The sequence below is a fragment of the Muscardinus avellanarius genome (genome assembly GCF_963383645.1).
Source record: "Muscardinus avellanarius genome assembly, chromosome: 8".
Lineage (NCBI taxonomy): Eukaryota > Metazoa > Chordata > Mammalia > Rodentia > Gliridae > Muscardinus > Muscardinus avellanarius.
The window spans coordinates 61,655,779-61,677,627 of NC_137794.1; the positions used below are offsets into that span (position 1 = coordinate 61,655,779).

Sequence of the window (21,849 nt, forward strand, 5' to 3'; positions counted from 1 at the left end):
CAGAGTGTTATTAAGAGAAACTTCATTGTGGAAACAGCTTCTCCTTTGGTCTACATGCTAAGTGGGAACTTAAATACATTTTGTTAAAAGGCCAAAGTAGAACACCACTGTGAGAACCCCACAGACAATCTTCCACAGATGAAAGGGAGGGCAGGGGGTCCTGATGCAAATATTAGTAGCAGTTTAAACTGAGCTGATGTCTGGGTCCAGACTGATGTTGCCAGGTTCCTGGAACTCTCCACAGCAGGGATCCAGATGCTAGGTAGGAGTCCTTTGTCCAGGAGATAGCTCTCTGTTGGAGCTGCATGGACCTGGAGCTACGTCCACATGGAACTTCATGTACACACAATTAATTATGCTGCCTACCCACAGTATCTTCAGTGACTTGTGTATTTGCATAGAAATGTCTTAAACTGCAGGGATATCTGTTTGTAGATATTAGAGTAGAGAAAAACAAAACACACCATGACCTTGGCTTAAAGCACAGTCCATTCACCATATATTTACACAGGGTTGTTTGTTATACAAGCATGGCTGAGGCTTTAGACATAATGCATGGTCTCTGCCTTCAAGCAGTTTCCAGTCTGGTAGGAGAGAGAATACATGAGTCATAGTCAAGATGAGTTACACCAAGAAGGTACAGACTGACCCAGGACATCGGGAAAATGTGAGATTCCAGAAACAGGGACCAGTATGTGGTGCTGGTTAGTCTAATCTGGGAATGAATGGACTGATGGGGATGAGAATTTGTTGGGAAAGATCAGAGGATCCGTCTAGGAAGAGGTGGAGGAGAAAAACATGTCAGGCAGAAAGATTGATGGCCAGGTCCAAATTGAGTACAAGATCTGCAGGGAGATTAAGACTCTGGTGTCTAAATTGGAGGGACAGGTCTAAGTGAGAGGCAAAAAGAATTACATGGAATTTTCAGGGAAAGTGCAGGTGTGAGGCAGGTGTAAATAGAGCACTCAGGCAGGGTGTGGAGAGAAGCCCTGAGGTTGAGGAGGGGCCTGGAATGCAAAGCAGAATGTCCAGGACTAGCATTAAAGGATAAGAACCCATTCATTTGTCCACCCAGATGGTCTTTTATTGAGCCCCAATAATATGCCAGATGCTAGACTAGGCTCTGGAGATTTGCAGCCAATCCCAACACAGTTTATGCCTGTGAGGACCTCACTGATTCATGGAGAGGCACGCATTGAGGCTCATAATAGAGTGCAATAGGTGAGACGGAAAAAATTATACAGGGACATGGGGCACGGAGCGCAGGGGAGGACTCGGAAAGAGCTCGCAGGTGGCTTCCTAACGGAGTTGCCTCTGAGTGGAGGCTTAATGGATGCACAAGAATTTGCCAGAAGTTGGGAGGAGAGATGAAATCAAGAAAATGTGGGTAGATGATAGGAAACCTATCTGGGAATTATGAGGGGCTGGGCTACCGAGGTGAGAACTCCAGGGGATGCGGGAGCTACGCCCCAGAACTTCTTGTGTTGTTCCAGGCAGGGCCCAGCCAGAGTGGCTGGAGAGCCCTGAGTGTCTGCGGGCTGGAGGACCAGACACACCGGCTGACCTTTAGTTCTCAAAGGTGTTCACAACACACTGAGGGGCAGTTGGTGGTAGGTTCCTCAAGAGAATGTGCATCTACATTTGAAAAAGAAAGATCAGAAAATGAAGCTCCGAGAGTTTTCTCAAGTGGCATCCTCAATCTGTGATCTTGAAATTTGAAATTTTATTTACTTCAGGTTAAAAAAATTAGCTATATGAAATTCACGTTTCCCCCATTTCTCCACAACCTTTCCTTCTAAATCTATTCCCACAACTTTGAGATGTACTATTCTCGATGTTCCCAAGTCTGGTAATGACACCCCATGTGTGGGCTGACGTCAGCCTCATCTGCTACAGGCTGAGTCTGGAACCTCTGCCATTTTCTCCCCAGCTTCGATTCCAGAGAAAACTTGCTCTCATTCTCAAAAGACATCCTGAAATCACAATGACTCTGAAGTTTAAACGTCCAGTCATCATAGTGCGGTGTAACTCTGAAACCTCATTATTTTTACATGTACATGATGTTAACCTTTTTGTTGAGCCAGAAACATCACACTTCTCTGGGGGTAGGCAGATGGGGCTGTTTCTAGAATGTTCCACCTTCTCTAAAGGAGTTCTCCGGAGGAGAAAGCATTCTGATCTTGCTTCAATATGCTCCTGGCACCAAGACTCTGACCTAAAGGAAAAAGTGAATTCTTCAAAGGAGAACTAAAATTGGCTCTATGTAAAAATTGAAATAAGTGCTGAAAATCATATGTTTTCCCTAATATGTGGAAGATAGGGAGAAAATGGGTCATAGGAGGAACTCTAGATAAAGGAGAAACCATAGATGAGCAAATACGGCGACCTAACGGAGGGTGATGGAAGGAAGGGAGAGTGAAACTCCCTAATGTATGTGATATACATTCACAAACATATTAAAGTCAATCACTAAGCCAGACACGAGAAGGGGGAGGGGGAGGAGTGGTGGGCGTTGGGGAAGAGCTAAATGAGTGATGTGCCCATGTATTTCTCTGCCATCTTGAGCCCCATTCAGATGTATGACTATCGTGCACCAACAAAAAGAAAAAAGAAAAAAAAAACAAAAAAATAAAAGAAGTCATGATTCACAGGAACAGAGAGGTGAATACAAAGCTTAAGGCAGAAGGTTTTGAAGTAGACAGGCAGTTAGCCCAAGTTACTCCCATACTCTAATATATGAACACGAGACACAACATGAAAACGGATGCATGGCTGTCGGCAAATGGGGAAATCCCATTGCAGGTTCATTGAAGGATTTTTATTTCTATTATTGTTAAAGTTTTTCTTAGAACAATAGGTCAGAAATGCACCTTTGGCCTGACAATCACATGTGTTATTGCACATTTGTCATAAAGTGTAAAAAATAGTCTCCTATTTGCATTTCCCAGTAGTGGCATAAATATCTAGCGTGTTAGTAAAAATAAAACTATTGGGAATTAGACACATGGAGTGAGTTAGTTCATCGTGAAGTGTCTTGACGTTTCTTCTTTCAGAACTTGTCACTCCAGAACAAAGTCAGACATCAACACTGTTCTCTCATTCCCAATGGGTGCCAAGAGCTGCCAGAGGGGTGGTCCACTTCGAGCCGACAATTAGAGAATGCATTGTCTGTAAAGAATTCAAGAACAATAAGAAAACTAGCCAAAACCCCTGGTCTGCCTTCTGTTATTACCATGAGCGGTGATTTTGAACAATTTCATTGTGCCACACCCACTTAAGGCATTGTCTTTTTACCCCAAATGGGGCAGATGTAGAATACATCTGATGATTTTATATACAGGAAAGGAGATTTGCTTGGATTCCACCAGGCTGCCATGAGAGTAGAGGTCATCCTTGGAGGGCACTCCTGTGCATCAGGCAGGGAATGAAGATGAGGATGGAAGCCATACCCTGCCCTGACCACCTTAAGCTTGCAGCCTTGTGAGGAAGCCGCAAGTCACACTAATGGCTGCAGCTATGACAAGTAAAGAGAAAAAAGACTAGAGATGCTGGCATTGGTTACAGAGGTTCACAGAGGCCTTTTAAAGAAAGCAGGATAGTAGTAGTTCTTCCAAGGCTATTCATCACACCAGAAACTGAAACAAATGAGAAATTTTGCCTACAAGCAGCTGGTTGTATTTTGAATCTTTTAGGGTAAGACAAGTGGGACATCCTATATCCTAGCATTGTGCGGTGGTTCTCTTTGTAGGGGGGGCTGGAGACCTAGTTAGAGAACAGTCTACCAACTATACCAGAAGTTTCTTCTTGACACATTATAGGTGATTTATTTATTTATTTATTTATTTATTTATTTGTGGTACTGTGGATGGAACCCAGGGGCATTGTATCTCCGAGCTACACCCCCAGCCCTATTTTTTAGTCTTTTTATTTTTTTTGAAACAGGGTCTCACTGAGTTGTGAAGGGCCTCATTAAGTAGCTGAGACTGCCTGCTAACCGCGATCCTCCAGTCTCCACTCCCCCGAATGCTGGTATTACAAGCGTGTGCCACCACGTCTGGCTAGGCAGTCTTTTTAGATGAACTCTCTTTAGATGAGCAGTTCCCAGCCCTGCTTGTATATTACAATTACCTGAGAGCTTTTAAACTTTTTTTTTTTTTTAAAGAAAACCTACCCATGTGTCCTGCTCTGGACCAATTAAATCTGAATCATGGAAAGATAGGGAAGAGAGAGAGGGTCAGTCACCAATGTGTAAGAAAAAGAACACTACAGAGGATTCTAATATGCAGCTAGGATAGATAATCGCTGCCTTAAATGAATATACTAATTCCATTTGGCCATATAAATAATGATTTAAAATTTCAGCCGGGCATGGTGGCTCATGCTTGTAATCCCAGCATTTGGGAGGCTGAGCTAGAAGGATCCAGGTTCACGGACAGCCTCGGCTACTTAGTGAGGCCCTTTGCAACTCCATACGATCCTGTTTCAAAAATAAAGAATAAAAAATAGAGCTGGGGATGTTGCTCGGAGCTACAATGTCCTTGGGTTCCATCCCCAGTACCGCAAAATAAAATAAAATTTGTCATTGCAAAACTTTAGCACGCAAATGGGATTGTCTGGGTGAGAGGTGTCAAAGCTTACATGTGTATGTCATGTGCTTTCCATTTCTGTGCCATGTGGTAGAAACACAGACAATGGCTGGATGATAGAATTCCTTGGAATCCCGAGTTGAGTGTCAGAGGGCCCAGGGCCATGGGAATTTGATAGAAAGGCAAACACAATGGCTCAGTGAAGAAGCAAGTTTCTGGCTTCTCTTTCTACTTCTCAGTCTCCCTAATCCTTTCCTTTCCATGGTAGCTTAATTTAACCTCACACATTATGAGGTTTTATATAAAAATCTATAGTTCCTTTCAGGAAGCATATTTAAATCTGAGATAATGCGATTTTTTTTTTTGTTCATTAAAAACATAAAAATCATTGTGAGCACCTTACATGTAAGTGGAATGAATGTATTTTTTTTTTTTTTTACTAATGTGTTGAAAATATCCCTAGGCATCTGGTGTGTATGAATGTGTATACATAGTACATGCATAATAAACATATTCTACCTTATGAATATTTATACACAAGATACATATATATATTGAATATAGACATACATATGTAAATAGTAGCCCTTGTAAACTATATGCAAATTCTGTTTTCAAGCATATGTATCATAGTGCATCAGGAATATAATAAATCTACCACCAAGTTTAGCATATTTTGAGGTGGCATTTCTCCACAGTTGCTTCTGGTAGGATCTAGTTCTCTATAGACTTTTTTTAAATCCCTCAAATGTTTGTGAAGTACCAAATAAAATTAAGTCACTGGACATAGTAGAATTAGAAAGATGAAATAGATGTGGTCCTTTCCTGTAAGAGCCCTATACCTCACACAGTGGCTTATAATGTTTTTATGAGGAATTTAATATTGCTGCTGCCGTGGGCATCTCATAGCTTACTTACTTTTTTGTTTTTTGGGTGGTTATACATTGCTTCCTCTATCAGTCCGGGTTTTAGATGGTCTTTGGAGCTCTATTAACTCAGTAGCTGTGAAGTAGCACTGATGCACTGACAAGGAACATCACTGTTTCAATTGCCTTGATAGTGACAGGACATGAACAACACTCACTTTTCTCTCTGTCACAATACAGCCACTCCAATATAAGTACACTTTTATTTTCCTCTGATTTCAGTAGGGGGAAAAGGTATAATAAAAAGACGCCAAGCCCCAGAGATGTTCATAAATCTCAAAACTGAAACCCAAGCAGCAATCTCTTCCCCATGAACTTCTTGCAACCCAACTATTATGGACCAGGACATTCTCCTTCCAAGTTCTACCCAGTTCCCTCCCTGCAATAAGTAGCAGAAATCTTTATAAAAACAAGCAATGCATTCTTTTTTTTTTTTTTTTTTTTTTGGTGGTACTGGGGTTCCTGGAAGCCCTTCTTCCTCCGGGCTACACTCCCAGACCTATTTTATATTTTTGAAACAGGGTCTCTTACGCCAGCACGGCTGGCTTCGAACCTGCGCGATCCTCCTGTCTCCGCCTCCCAAGCGCGGGGATTACAAGCGTGCGCCACCATGCCCGGCGAAGCAATGCATTCTTAAACATACAAAATATAGACCCTGTTCTAAAATGATTGTCCCCAGGATACCTGGGCATCTCTGAGTGACAAGTGCTGGGGCAGATTTCAGTCCATTAGAGGAGAAACAATACACAAACATTGTCATCGCCCTGCCACCGGTGTATGCCCATTGTTTTCTCCTCCGCGATCCATACATCACAACAGGTAGTTCTCAGCTGTTCCCTTGGTGCCAGACATACATTTTATCTAAAGAGACAGCAGACAGAACTACCTGCTGCTTCCCGTGTGGCTCTCCCTGTGTTTCTCTCCTCTTTCCTACTTCACTGGGGCTTTTAAAAACCAGCTGGCAGGGAGCCAGGCGCTCATCATTTTAATGCAGTGCAAAATGGAATATGCATAATTATATGCAAGCCATATGTGAGGGAGACAGCTCAGCTGTGAGTTTCAGGAGGCCAGGAAAGAGAGAGCAGTTAGGGCTAGGATGAGATGAGAGAGGAGCGGAGTGCCAGTGTCACCCAGATGCATGGTTCACTGAGGGTGCTGCAGGCACCTACCTCTCCCTTCCTGCCAACCCCAAACCAGAAACCAACGGAGATTAGAAAGAGAAGTTGGTATGCAAGTGGTATTGCTAACGGGTTTTGTTAATGTCTCCATTTAAACTTCAGCTTTTTTAATTAACAGTGTAGATCAAAATAACCAGTAACTTTTAATGCAGCTTCTTAATTAAATCTATTTTTTACTGCATTTGATTGAAGAATCATTGTTCTTACTAGATCATCTCTCCTTTCAGATCTTTATTTAAAAATTGAGGGGAATCAGTTTATCTCTTAAGAGTATTTAAATGCAAAATATAACTATGAAAATTGCTTTTCTTATGGCCTTGCTATTAGAAATTTTAAAAAGTGCATTATCTAAAGATTGCTTAAGCATGCCAAAAAGTTTAAACACGTATGTATGTCATATAATCCTAAATGTGCAGTGAACGGTGTGCAGCGGGAGACTAAAGTGGTGGTGATTCGCAACCAAATTCCTTGATTTTGGTTTGCTTCGTGTTGCTTTAAATATTACACCACAATGAATTTGCATGTTCAAACTAAACAGCGTAAAGAAAAACAAATCCCAAATTTTGATATCTAAAAGGCGTACTGCGTATTTAAACAAACTTTTTAATAATGTTGTTATTTCTGGATTCCCGTTTGTTTAATGAACTGAGCTGTTATGCTTTTAGATTTTTTTTTCTTCCATTATTTGTAAGTCCCTAAATAGGCCATTATATTTCCCTTCAGGCTAGAGATGAAGATGGACATGCTGAAAATTTTCCCCAGCAGCACTATGCTAAGGAAACTCCAAGGCTTGCCTTCAAGAATAACTGCGAACTACTTGTAAGAATAACATACTTACGACAAGTCTAGAATGTTACTTTAGCACAGTGAAAACAGTTTTTGAAAGGCTTTGTTCATTATTACATAATTTGTGAAATATTATAGTTTTTCTGTATAGAGTTCTAAATGCTAATTCTGATATCGCTGAATATTAATTATAAGATCTCAAATTGTTTGCGAATCTTTTATATCTGATTATAGAGCTTGAATGGCCCTGTCTTTATTAGCTTGCTTTGTATGGTAGTTCATAAGCAGCCACTTAGAGGATGGCTAGTAAAGTTAAAAATATCAAGACAGTTGATATATGTAGCTTGGGGGGGAAAAAACCCAGCAACCCCACCCCACCCACCTTCCCTCCTACACGAAGGAGGCAACCGTTGTAATATTTTGTTCTAAGAAAGATAGTGCAGTTGCCACGCAGTACTCCCTTTAGAGTGAACTCAAGTATTCCTCCAATCTCTTGCCAAGCTCAGTCGTCTCTCCTCTGCAGGAGTCGAAGCAGTAACAGGATGGGGGGGGGGTCTGTTTACAAGTCGTAAGAGAGAGGACATCAGCTGTGACAGAAACTCGGTTCCAACGCAGGGTTAATTTGCTGTTCATTTTAGCGTTTACAGTGAGACACGATGAAAGGCGAGCAGGAATGCCTATTATATTTCTATTAAATGAATCTGTTGGGACCTAATGTTCTTGATTAGCTTTTGAAAATGAGTACTCTGCAACGCATTTTCTGTTTACCTAAAGTAAACAGAGAATGAATTGTCATTTATTTAGAGATTCAAAACGCTGCTTTTGAAAATGAGGCTTCATGAGGGTTCTAGCAAGGTTGCCCCTAAATGTTCTTTTCTTTTCGGTTGCATTAAAGCAAAACATTTGCTCCAACGAAATGAAAACAGGGAAAGAGAAAGAGGATGCTCAGTTGTTAACGTTTTGAGGTAGTTTAATTTCTGTTTAGTTTTTTGGCCAAATATAGTGCAGCTCTGCCAGGTCTCTGCATTAGGAAATCCCACATGTAAGAGTCTTTGGATTTAGCCCTGATCCCAACTGTTCATTAAAAACAAAGTGTCCAAAGAGCAGGAGAAGAGAGAAAAATACAGGCCTGACCCTCCCAGCCGCAGCAGCTAGATGTTGACAGCAGGAACCTCCTCTTCTCCCTCCACAGTCTGCGTGGTTACAATAGCACCACTCACTCTGTGTGCGCAGTCCCTTGACCAACCAATCCGCAGGCAGGTTTACTGTTTATAAATGCAACCTTTTAAATGAAAATTTAACTCACCTTACATTTTATTTTCGGGCTTTCAAACTTCCAGACCTGCTAGCATTCCCTATTCTGGGGAAACACTTTTCACTTACTTTTAAAGTTTCTCTCCATAACTATAGTTATCCATGGCTACGGTTAGAGCAGAGTAATGGTTATACTGTTTTGGTATGAGAATGCTTTGGGGAATAGCTTACTTCTTTTTAGAGAAATTGTTAAAAGTGATGTATCAGATTTAATTCTTTTCCTATACTGAAAAAAGAGAACATGTTTGAGTCTTGGTTGTGGTCAGCTTATGCTGGAGGAAGTAAAAAGAAAATAAATATATATATATATGAACATCTTTTTCAGCTATCTTTAGAGAACATAGATATTTCATCATCGCTGTGCTTACACACAATATTGTGTTGGCAGTAGTTCTGAGAGATTTGGTGCAATCTTCATCCTTCTACTCGCTGTTAGAAATGCTTAATTTTGTTCGGCATAGTTCCCTGTGATAAAAGAAAAAGAAGAATAAGGAGAAAACACAAGTAAGCTTATTTCTCCAAGGACAAATTTAATTTTTTTCAGCTGCAAGAAAAGTGATGGCGCTTAGCTGTTAGAAAGTCCTGAGAAGTTATGCTCCTATATGAAAAAGACTGGCTTGTTCTTAGGAGAGAAATAGGAAGTCCTTGGAATTTTCTTAATGCAGTCGAGAGTAGGTTCTTAAAGAATCTGTCAGAGATGATTGCAAGGTCCATTCCAACATACTTTTGTAGCTGAAGGGTGGCTCTGCCTGTTTCTTGCATGGTTTGCTACAGCTAGAGGGGCAGCTGGTTTAGAAAGTGTGGGAAAAAGCATTGAGAGCACAAATTTTTCTGGACTCTCAGATGGTCAGGAGCCCATGGCTGGAAAGCCAGGCCTCTGGGCCACTGGCCCTGACAGACAGGACTCTGGTCAGGTGGACAGGACAATGCCTGGGCTTTATTATGGACTGTCAAATGTCTCTGTCCCCCCAGCCCCCAGCCTCGCTTTTTGGAAAAGGGAGGAATATTAAGTAACTTAAACAAAAGCAAAGTAAAAGCAATGCCTAGAAAATATAGCCTGTGTAATCAGAAGGCACTGACAAAGAAAGCTTGGCCAATAGAAAAATCCGCTGTGCAAATGTAAATTTCTTACAGAATATTGATTGTCCCATTTAAATCTTAAACTATGATATGTGCCTTCACATTCAATGTACCACACAAAGACTAGATATTTAGCTTGGTGGCTAAGATTCTTTAGTTGGTGCAATATACAGCCATTTTCTTATACTTTTTTAAAAATTTTACCTTTGAGCCACACCTCCCAGCCCAATTTCCTTCCTTCCTTCCTTCCTTCCTTCCTTCCTTCCTTCCTTCCTTCCTTCCTTCCTTCCTCCCTTTCTCCTTCTTTCTTTCTTTCTTTCTTTCTTTCTTTCTTTCTTTCTTTCTTTCTTTCCTTTCTTTCTTTCTTTCTTTCTTTCCTTCTTTCCTTCTTTCCTTCTTTCTTTCTTTCTCGGGTCTGGGAATGGGACAGGGGAATGTAGCGACCTCCGAGCTACAACCCCTGTCCTAGTTTTTATTCTTTATTTTGAAACAGGGTTTCATTGAGTTGTGGAGGGCCTCGCTAAGAAGCTGAGGCTGTCCGTGAACTATGATCCTCCAGTCTCAGACTCATGAATGCTGGAATTATAAGCATGCACCACCACACCCAGCCCAATTTTATTTCTTATTTTGAAACAAGGTCTCACTAGGTTAATGAGAGTTTTACTACTTGCTGAGGCTATTCTTGAACTTATGATCTTCCTGTTTCAGCCTCTAAAGTACAGGGATTACAGGCATGTGCCACCATACCTGGCTTCCTTCCTTATGCTTTTATTCATTTTGAAAATATAAGACTGAGATTGAATGGCATTAGATAAAATACGTGCTATGTTATTTATCACAATTAAGTGTGACCACCTACTTTTTCATAGATTAGTGTACATATATATGCAGGCACTCATGGGTACAAACAGCAGGTATAATTCTGGCATTTCCAAATTTATAACAAATAAAGACAATCTTTAGTAAAATAAATGTAAGTAAAATTGCAGCATGTTTATACTCCAGCAATATGGCTTACAAGAACCCAGAAGAGGGGCCATGGATGACTAGCCTTTGCTCCAAATTCCAACTCCATTGTTGGTCTCTTTATCATTTTGCCTCATTATTTTGGGATTGGAAGGCTGCTCTTTCCCCCCTAATAATTTATTATGTCACTGGCAGGCCTGTGTTATGAGAGAGAGAGAGAGAGAGAGAGAGAGAGAGAGAGAGAGAGAGAGAGAGAGAGAGAGAGAGAGATATCCTTACGCATATTGTGAGCTCACACCTTCTCAGCAGCCAGTTCTTACTCAGTTTTTGAAAGCTGTATAAGAGTAAGAGGAGCAGAAATAGGCATATACTAGGTCCTTGGAGGGAAAAGACCCAAAGCCAGAAGGAAAGGGATATTGAGAAGTGTGGGAGAATGAAACTAAGATAACTGAGCCAACTTCCCAAATTTCTAAGCGAACGTTGCTGCATTTAGGAATAAGGTCAAAATATACCAACAGAGTAGGAGCAACCAATGTCGTATTATTTGGCTGGAAAGAAATAAGGTTTAAAAAGTCCTGAAAAGGGAAATAAGAGAAAGAAAACTCAGGGGTAAAATCGGCTTGACTTCCTCAGTTTCAGATTTCTAAGTAATTGCCTGGACAGTCTGAATCCTTACAGCTCTTCCTCGGGCTGTAAGGGATGATGGTTTTGCAAAGGGAGAGGGAAGGAGCCCACAGCTGGCAGGCTAAATAAAAATAGCACAGGAAAGAATTCTTTCTGGCCACTTACAATGCCAGTGTAGGGAAAAGGGGAAAGCTGTTTTAGTTCTGTGGCCTTGTGATCAGAGATGATGGAGAGGAGGGAGCTTGGGCTGTTCTTCTGGAGACCTATTTTCCATTTCATTTTCTTGAGTAGGCAGGCAAGTGGATTAGAAGAATTGCACAAGTCCTTTGGCATAGAAATTCCCCGTATTAAGGCAGTGAACAGTTAACAAGGCTTTCCTGAGCATCTTCTCTGCACAAAGCATTGATCTAGGCTGTGGATATGGGAACACAAAATAGAAAAGAAATAGTGTAGAATTCAGGACAAAGAATAAAGCACATGTAGTATTGTAGTCATCTAGCATCTGGGATCTCAGGTCAAGAAGTCAAAAGTTTCCCCTAATAAGACTTTATAGCAAAGGGTCATAGGTACAAAGGCTTAAAATTGATCACAATCTGACATCACATCAGATCCTGTTTCATCTCTTGGAATTCTCTGAGCTTCAGATTTTCATCCGTAAAATTTGATAATAAAAGGCAATAAATAAACCTAGAGGATATTGTAATTATCGAAAGTGATGGCAAATTTAAAGCATACCAGGCACATAGAAAGCACAGAGTACTTACTAGCTGCTATTACTATGATTCTTATAATCTTGATCATTATTATGACACAGCAAGTTGCGTCCCCAAAGAGTACGAGCAATGCTCTGGAGTACAAGGAAGGACAAGATTATGTATGTCCTTATGCAGTCATTGACAACATAAAGGGGGATACCTTTGATCCAAGTTTTACAAAAGTTGAGTTTTGATAGCTGGAGTTGGAGCTTAAGGGAGGGGATGTTCCAAGCAGAGGGTGGTAGCATGGGCTTGGGCAGGAAGGGGGGAAAGTGCAGGCAGGTAGCCGGCACCCCAGCTGGCATCTCAGTTAGACAAGTGTCGAGCTCCTGAAGGTGAGGAGTGGACAGGCAGACAGGCCCCTTTGGAGGGATCTCCATAACTAACGGGATCCTACTGAGTCTTGATTTTAGTGGTTTTCTTTCATGAAAATTCATAACACTTCTGTGAATTAAAAAAATTGTTATAGATCCAGGCACAGTAGTGCATGACTGCAATCCCAGTACTTGGGAGGCTGAGATAGGAGGATGGCAGGTTTGAAGCCAACCTTTAGGAATTTAGTAAGACCCTGTTTCAAAATAAAAAAGGGCTAAAAGGGCTAGGGGTAGAACCCAGGGGCATTCAGAGGTAGAATATTCCTGGGTTCAATCCTTAGTACCCCCCCCAAATTATGAAAAGTTTCTAACATACAAAATTAGGGTGATTCACATAATGTATCCCCATGTACTTTTATCCAGTTTTGACAATTATCAACTCAAAACTAATCTTGCTTCATCTATTCCTTTCTCCCTATCTATAATTTTTGCTAGATTATTACCAAGCAGGTATGTTTCTCTTTTGGTGGAGACAGTTGTCATTTTTGTTGTTCTTGTTTTTTTTTTTTTTTTTTTTTCTTTTTTTAAACTTTGGCATCCCTCTGCCCTGGCTAGAAAGACTCTATCAATATAATTTAAATTGGGAATTGGAGCTTTGTAACTACGCATATATAAAACAAATGACTCCCTGCCCAGCACAGCCTTGTAAGACCTAGGCAATCAGACCAAGTTCAAAACTCCCTAAACTTGAAAGACACACCACAGTGCAAGTCTTATTTGCTCCCAGGCTTCTGGTTCTAAATATATGTATTTAAAAATAAGATCAGGCTTCTTTGCAAGCCAGCTGGGCCCACAATACATCATAGCCTCATTGCAGCAAAGAGGGGAAAGTCTAGATCGCGATGATCATGAATTAGCCCATTGGTAGAACTTTGCTGCTAGATCATAGAAATATAATGAAAACCCTCAAAAGGTGATAGAAACTGGCACAATTCACTTGAAACTTAATAGACGTTTCAGAATCAGTACAATTGACCAAATACTCTCCCTTTAATATCGTTGTTCTAACTTAAGCCAGATTTGTACCCCAACTCAACTCCAGTTAACAGACTTTGCTTGAAATTACAACTGAGTAGCACAGGCCCTGAAAGCTAAGATTCATGGTGACACACTGAAACTCCCATCACATCAAATAAGACATGGTATGACATATGCATGTGTGGTGTACTATGTACCAGTTTCCTGAAACGGTAAATCAGAAAGCCCCAGGAACTGGTTGCTGTCTACTGAGAGTTAGCCTGTCTTGCCCCCCCCCTTTTTTTTTTCGCCAGCTATCCTCTATCCTTTTAATCTGGGGTTATCCTTATGCTCCCATCATTTTCTAAACTATTTTTAGAAAAATGAAACTTTGTGGAAGTTAAAATAACAATCTCGGATGAAGCAAGGCACAGCGCGGTAGGACTGGCACAGTTATGCTCTCCAGCAAGACAGTCCAGACTGGCACCCGCGGAAGGGGCAGGTGATGCTCGCGCTGTCCTGCGGCACTGACTCTCCTCTGCTGCCTTCTGGACCATTGGTTCACCTTATTCCCCAGCTCACTCTCTCTTCCACTCTCACTCTCTTTCCTCCTTTTTCTCACTCGTTCTTGGCTCCCATTTATGCCACGGTCTTGTTATATGCAAGACCCTTCTCTTTTTTCCTACAAAGACCCTCTAGACCACAGCAGAACACCTTCTTTCTCCTCCTCCTGCTTGTGCAAACCTTATTGTAACTCTCTTTTTAGTTTCAGGCTGGCAAGGGGACTGAGCCAGGGAAGGGTGAGAGTTCCCCCAGCTTCTGCTCTAAGAGCTTTTTAGAGGCAAGGAGGGACCTTGCTCTTATCAGAGCTTCTTGGTTCCCACCAGGCTCTCATTTTCAGGGAATCAGGGATCTTTGCCTTTCTAGTTTCAGGGCCTTTGCTCCATATATGCAAGACATAATGGTTGGTTTTTCATGATGTGTTATCATGCAGTACCTCACAGTAATTCTTAGAGGTAGAGAGAGGTATGGATGACCATGTGTTCTCTAAGGGAGACACTGTTGTCTGGCGGATAAAAACGGGAATCATAATCCTCTTTCTGCAAATATGCCAGCTGTGTAACCCAGGCAAGTTTCTTACCTTCTTCAAATCTTGGTGTCTTCATCAATATGAAGAAAACTACACCTACCTATCTCATAGGGTTGTTCTGAGGAGTAAACAAGATCATGTATGTGAAGCACTTAGTGTGCCTGGCATACAGTAGAAACTCAGTAAGTAGTGATCTTATTGCTAATAAAATGGACCTAGAAGGCCACATTAGTTTAAACAAAATCTTGAGATAAGTGCTGGGTGTACTTGTCTTTATTTACTAGCTTGAGTCTCTTCCCAGTTGTTTTGGATGTAATATTTCCAGAGCCCCAATGTAGTATTTTAAATTAGATAAAGAACTTCAGAGGAACCCTTTAACATCCATCTATTTGCCTATTTATGGCCAAGGGAACTAGACACACTTGTCTGCTGCCTAGCATGCTGCTGATTGATGAAATACCACAAAATCTGAATACATTTTTGAAGAAGAATCTTAAAAAAAATGGTATGGTGTTGTGGTAAAGAACTTGGACTGTTGGGCCAGACTATTTTGTTCAGATTCAGGAATCTCTACCACTCCACCTGCTGAATCTCTGTGTTTGTGTCCTAGGCTGTAAAATGAAGACAATGGTCACTATCTACAAAGGTTGGTATGAGGTCTAAATGAACATATTTCCATAGATGCCTAGAAAAGTATTTGGCAAACAGTTGGCACTTAACCAATGTTGTTAGGATTTTTTATTATGCTTATTCCAAGATTGCTTTTTTTTTTTTTTTGGTGGTACTGGGGTTACTGGAAGCCCTTCTACCTCCAGGCTACACTCCCAGACCTATTTTTACACTTTTATTTGGAAACAGGGTCTCCTAAGCCAGCACGTGCGGCTGGCTTCGAACCTGCGCGATCCTCCTGTCTCTGCCTCCCAAGTGCAGGGATTACAAGCATGCGCCACCACGCCCGGCCCCAAGATTGCTTTTAAGCACTTCATAGTCTCCCACTTGGCCATTGGCCAAATTTTCTAGCAAATAGATTATTTGCCATATGCACACTGCCTGAAAAAGTCACAAAATTTTCTTGCGGACAATGAGAGGGCCGAAGTACATTATGCAGTTTATTTTCAGAGCTAAGCTTTTTTTTTTCTTTTTTCTTTTTTCTTTTTTCTTTTTGCAGTACTGGGGTTGGAACCCAGGGACATTGTACCTCTGAGCAACACCTCCAGTCCTATTTTTTAGTCTTTATTTTGAAACAGAGTCTCACTGAGTTGCAGAGGGCCTCACTAAGTAGCTGAGGCTGTCCGCGAACCTCAGTCCTGATGTCCGAGCCTCCCAAATGGTGGTATTACAGGTATTACAAGCATGCGCCACCAAGCCCAGCAGAGCTAAGCTTTTTGAAAAATATATAATTCTCAAAGAACAGGCTACATGATCCAAGACCTCTTTATCCTGCCAAACCATTTAATAGTAATATTATTAATCATAGAAATATGCAACAAAGAAAATAAATGTGATGCAAAGGAAAGAATGTCATTTACACAGGGAAATATCTGCTGTGGTAAATGGATGTGCCTCTGATAGTGTGTTGGGAAGAAGATAGGAAACCATCCTTAGTAGAGTGCCACCAATGATCCAGCACTGTGCTTGGTCTTTATAGATCCCTTTTTTAGATCCTTATTCTTACCACAATATTGCTAAGTAGATATTGTTCTTTTCATTTATAGGCAGAGGAAATAAAAATGCAGAGATGTTACTTTGCTTGCCCTGGAGGAAGAGGGAGCCCATTAAACAGGCACAGAGATGAGTTTTGACTCACATCTGTTTGACCACATCCCACTCCTGTGCCCAGGCCAGTACATGCTGCTGCTTTCTTAGGGTAGGGACCAGGGCAGATACATTCTTCCAACCAGGGCCAGAAGAGAAGTTCAGTCTATGGCCATAGGATGAAGGAATTAAGAAATGAATTCAGAATCAGTCTTTCTAGTATCTTTATGATAAAAATTCTTTGTAGTCTTCTGAAGTCTATAAGAACATCAATGGGGAAAGTGAGGAAGGGCAATTTATTCAGAAAGGCATGTCAGTGTTTGAGAATTTCCAATGAGTAATATATTGTGGAGAGCAAAGCCAAAGTGTGTGCATGTGTGTGTGTGTGTGTGTGTGTGTGTGTGTGTGTGTGTGTGTGTGTAGTTGAATTCTGTAAATTTTGGACATAACAGAACAGCTGTAGACCTTAAAGAATATATTTTTCAATATGATCTAAGCATTTGAGCATATTTTTAAAATCTGGCAGCCATAGATTATGTATAAGTGCTAAGTTTTCTTTTGAAGATTTTGACATTTTTTAAGGATCATCGGGGCCTTTCTTAAAAGGCTTGACCAACACTGAGTTGTAGGGCTGTGCTCCTCACAGCAAACGGATCCATTTCCTTCAGGACTTCTGGTCCTGAAGTGGCAGAGGGGAGTCAGGTGTCACTCACTTTCTCTCTCATTGTTTTAATCTCTAGAACCAAACAATTACCTAAAATACCAAAGAGAATTCACCTCTGATGGCTTTCAGGAAACTAGAGGTTATATATCAATCAAAAGCAGAAAATCCAATAGGATATCAATTATCAGTATAAAAATGCATGAATAACTGGCCAGGACTAAATTAATCATATTTGGTTATGTGCTTGGTTTATGGTTAGAGGAACAAGCTAATGAAATTCTCTTGGGAAAAAAGGGGAAAGTATAAAAATATTTGGAGTTGAGAAGAATAACATATGCTGGTAATAAGGAAGGCAAGGAATTGGAGTTTGCAATGCGGGACTGATGGAGGACTGGTAAGAGGGAATTTGAAGATAAAAGCCCACAACTGAGCTCCAAACAAGCAGGTTCAGGAAAACAAGACCTTTTAAAGTAGTGTATTTTCTCATTGTATTTTGGCTTCAGATGTCTTTCCTGGTTGTGCCTGACACTTCCTGCTCTTCTGGTCTGTGGCATCAGACTTTCCTGGAGAGCCTCTTCTACTCCCTGTCCTCTCCCCCTCCCTGCTGCATGGCCACATACAACCAGAAGCCGAGAGCCCTGCCACAGGACATACCTTCTCCTCTGTCCCAGAGCTCTGTGAGACAGGAGCTTTGTTCTCTTATTGACCATTGGACCAAAACCATGCTTGGCTGACACTATATTTTTGTGAATTTTAGGATATGCTTTTCCCCTTAACATTTTAACAACTCAGAAACGGGAAACACATATTACAATTGAGGACCTGTCATTTTTAATTGGCAGAGCTTTCTCCCTAGACGTATTAAAATAATAGCATCTTAACAACCAATAGTGAACTGCGAAGGTAGCGCTCAGCGATTATTTGCTGAATGAGTGTGTGCAGTAACCCCGCTCCCTGGTTCTAGTGTCGGTAAAAAAGAAATGCTTACAAGTTGGTTCTGGGTTGGGTGTGTGTCGCTGATGACGTGGACTTGGAGGCTGGCCTTAGGCTTTTACTGCTGTGCACGTTACTTTCAGTGGAGCTAAATAGAGGGCTTTGTGTATTCCCACAAGTTAAGATACACCCCAGCTAAACTGGATTTAAATAATAAACAATACTTTTGCCTTAATTATCCAGAAAATGATTTAATGTTCTCCATTGGGTTGCGTATCCATCATTATGTCTCTTGAAAATTCATGAAGATGTATTGGAAGAGGAGCAATGATCTCTTTTACTGTCTTTCTAATAGAAGAAGTTGTAGAATTCATTAGGATAGCATATATTTATTAATACGTCCTTATCCTCCTCCTCATTGCCACCATTGATATCTCTTGGAGAAATTCCCAACCTACAGAAGAGACAAGGTACACATAAGTGTATTTCCTATGTTTCAGAATTTTATAATCTACATTTAGGACATCAGATTGTGGTATAGGTAAAATTACACCTCAAAGTCAACTGTGAAATTGCTATTTTTGATGTTCAGATCTCCATATGCTTTGATTTTCTTTGAATGGAAAATTCAAATCTGAATCTGATTTTGACTTTGTAGCAGGATATGATGAACACTTCCTTGTATGAAGAGGAAGGAGAAAACCCCCCACATAAACACTTTCAAGTGTCTGAACCTGAGATGGGAAGGAGCCAATTTTTTTGGGGGGTGGGTGGGTCTGGGGATGGAACCCAGGGGCATTTGACTTCCGAGCTACACCCCCTGCCCTATTTTTTATTCTTTATTTTGAAACAGGGTCTCACTAAATTGCAGAGGGCCTCACTAAGTAGCTAAGGCTGTCCGTGAACCATGATCCTTTTGTCTCAGCCTCCCAAATGCTGAGATTACAAGCGTGTGCCACCATGCCCAGCTGAGGCAATATTTAAATATTGACACTTGCCGTGTGCTAAAAGAAGGTACATGGAAGGTATCCGGATTGTTAAAACATATGAAATATTTATGGGGTTCCTATTATATGACCATCTCAATCAGTGGTGATTTTAATTTCCAAATTGTCTGACAAATGTGTAACGACAACCCAGGAAACTAGGAACCATTTTTTATTTATATTTATTTATTTTTTCGGCACTGGGGATTGAAAAAATGGGCATTCTTATAAACCATTTTGACTTAGAAAAATATTTATATATTTACCAGATAGCTTGAATTTTTAACATGTGCAACACCATTGCCTAAATATATGTAAATAGATGTATATGTTGTGTGTGTGTAGAATACGATATATGAAGGCAAATTTACATATCCTATGTAGAAATATAGATATGTATATAAAGGAAAATGAAAATAAACTAAAGCACTACTTAAAGTGCTTATATGTATCATTTAACTCTTCTCAAACATCTATGTACTATTTTTATACTAATTTGATGTTTATATATGAGTATATAAAAATAAATAACATGGACAATCAAGTTGATGAATTTTTATTTTCATTTTTCCTTAGCCTTCATGCATTTTGATTTTTAAACAGTGTTCTGACTGTCATCAAATCAGCCAAGTTGAAAATTGAGCTGCATCAATGGAGACAGCCGAGCTTGATAATTCAAACCAAAAATACCTTTTCTCAAGGGATGTATTCTCCCTGGCTTATTTGGTCTGAATAGTTTCTTATAGCTCTAGTTTAGTCTTTTGTAAACACTGTGTGAAAACAATGTCTATAATGCGATGCAATGTCTATAAAGATTTAAAAACCTTTTTTAAAAATCTGGATTCTTAGTGTCAGGCACACATCTCAAAAACTGAAATTAACATAAGAGTAAGTGTTTGTGTGTGTGTGTGTGTGTGTGTGTGTGTGTGTGTGTGTGTGTAAAATACAATATATGAAGGCAGATTTATCAGATTTACCAAATCAAAGTTGTCTAGATTTTAAAAGGCATTTGTCTTTCAATTGGCATGTATTTAAGGACACGTTAATATATAAAACTATGTGCTGTTTTAATGCATGTATTTGAGTGCCAAAAATGTCACCCCGTGCTATGCTTCAAAGTCATTATGATACAGTACAAAGTATAAATGTAGGTTCTTCTCATAAGGAGTTTACAAACTATGTTTAGATGTATTCTAGTATATAGTAAAGTACCAGGTAGGTCAGGATGATGATTGGAGAATAGAAATTCATATTAAGCTGTATATGGATATGTGTATATATAGGCATATATATGTATATATATTCATATATATTTCTATTCTATAATCACCATACTGACCTATCTGGTACTTTAGTGTATGTGTGTGTGTATGTATGTGTGTGTGTGTATGTGTATATATATATATATAAAATCTTACTAGGTAGTAAAGGGTCATTGAAGGGGAAGAAATGATGGGCTAGAATTATCAAGAATAGGTCCTCAGAGGAGCTGAAACTTGGGTTAGTTCTTGGGTGAGTTACACTGGAAGAGCATCCCAGAGAACGAGAGATGTGTGGCAATAGTGAAGGAGGAGAGCATCACGCACCTGGGGCCCAGGTGGGAGACTGACAGAGCTGGCATCGTTCTGTGAGTCGGAAGAATAGAATTAACTCTGTGGATTGTTTTTAGATGATTAAAAACAGTGAGAGCCAAGCAGCTAGGTTTGCATTTGGTGTTTTTGGAGATAGGGAGCTGTATTATACCTGAGCCAGGAAGTACTATTATGCAAGAAGCCCTTTCCCAGATTGAGGAGGAGATGGGGAGACTTCTAGAAGGTGCTTACAACAGTCCAGGCACACTGTGATGAGGACAAACATCTCTCACAGATGGGAAGGCAAGGAAGAGACTGCAAATGACTGTCCAAAAATATTGGTCATCAAGTTCTTATGACTGTCTTAATATAAATAACCAGCAAAGATTTCAACTCAAGCCAATTTTCTCATAAATTTAGATTCTGGGTAACAGTCTTAATTAAGTCACTAGTTATATGCAGTGGGAAAAACAAGATCAAAGTAGAAGTAAGAAAACCGAAGCTTAAAAATATTTGTGATCTAGGATGTTTCAGGGATCACTGTGAATTAAGCTATAAAAATACAAATCAGAAAAAAAGTTTCTTAAATTTGGATTATTTCGACCTGGGTGTGGTGGTGCACACCTGTAATCCCAGTACTTCAATGGTTGAGGCAGGAAGATCACAGGTTCAAGCCTAGCCTCAGATACTTAGTGAGACCCTATTTCAAAATTAAAAAATAAAAAGGGCTGGGGGTGTATCTCAGAAGTAGAATGCCCCTGGGTTCAATCCCCAGTACGAAAAAAAAAAAGTTTATTTAAAGAGGAATAGAATCTCCATCAAAACCCCTACCCGGTGCCTTGTTATATATGTATCCTAGAATCACACAGCTTTTGCCGACCAATTTATGTGAGTTACAGGCCTTGTGACCTAAGGCAGGTCAGTTTCTACATCTGTATTACAAGAATATGCATCATTTAGGGTTCCTTTGAAAGTTCAGTAAGATAATACATATAAAGTAGTTGGCATATGATAAATGCAGAACAACAAAAAAATAAGTCCTTCTTTTATACTCAGCTTTTAAGAGAAAGAAGGAAATGGTGATTAATAAAAAACTCACATGAGAACTCTTGTCTTTAAAAAATGACAAGATATGATTCAGTCTCCTGTAACTTTTCTTCGGTAAACAGCCTTGAAGCTTTCAGACAGATCATAGAGGCACACGGCACATCCATCTGATTCCCCCATGCCAACTACATGCATGAATGTTACCCTAAAGCTGGGCCCCCAACTTCGTCCCTGTTCAGCTAGAAGCAGTTTATGAC

The 21,849-nt window shown here is 40.2% G+C and overlaps 1 protein-coding gene across 1 annotated transcript in view; it reads left to right on the forward strand.

Moving 5' to 3' along the window:
- The window catches only part of SOBP (sine oculis binding protein homolog), a gene marked incomplete at both ends in the record, with an annotated part of 149,123 nt that overhangs the window by 88,589 nt on the left and 38,685 nt on the right, over positions 1–21,849 (forward strand). Inside the window, one exon of the mRNA XM_080700382.1 lies at positions 7,414–7,509. Within this exon, the coding sequence (XP_080556508.1) occupies positions 7,414–7,509 (96 nt within the window). The remainder of the gene's footprint in view (positions 1–7,413; positions 7,510–21,849) is intronic.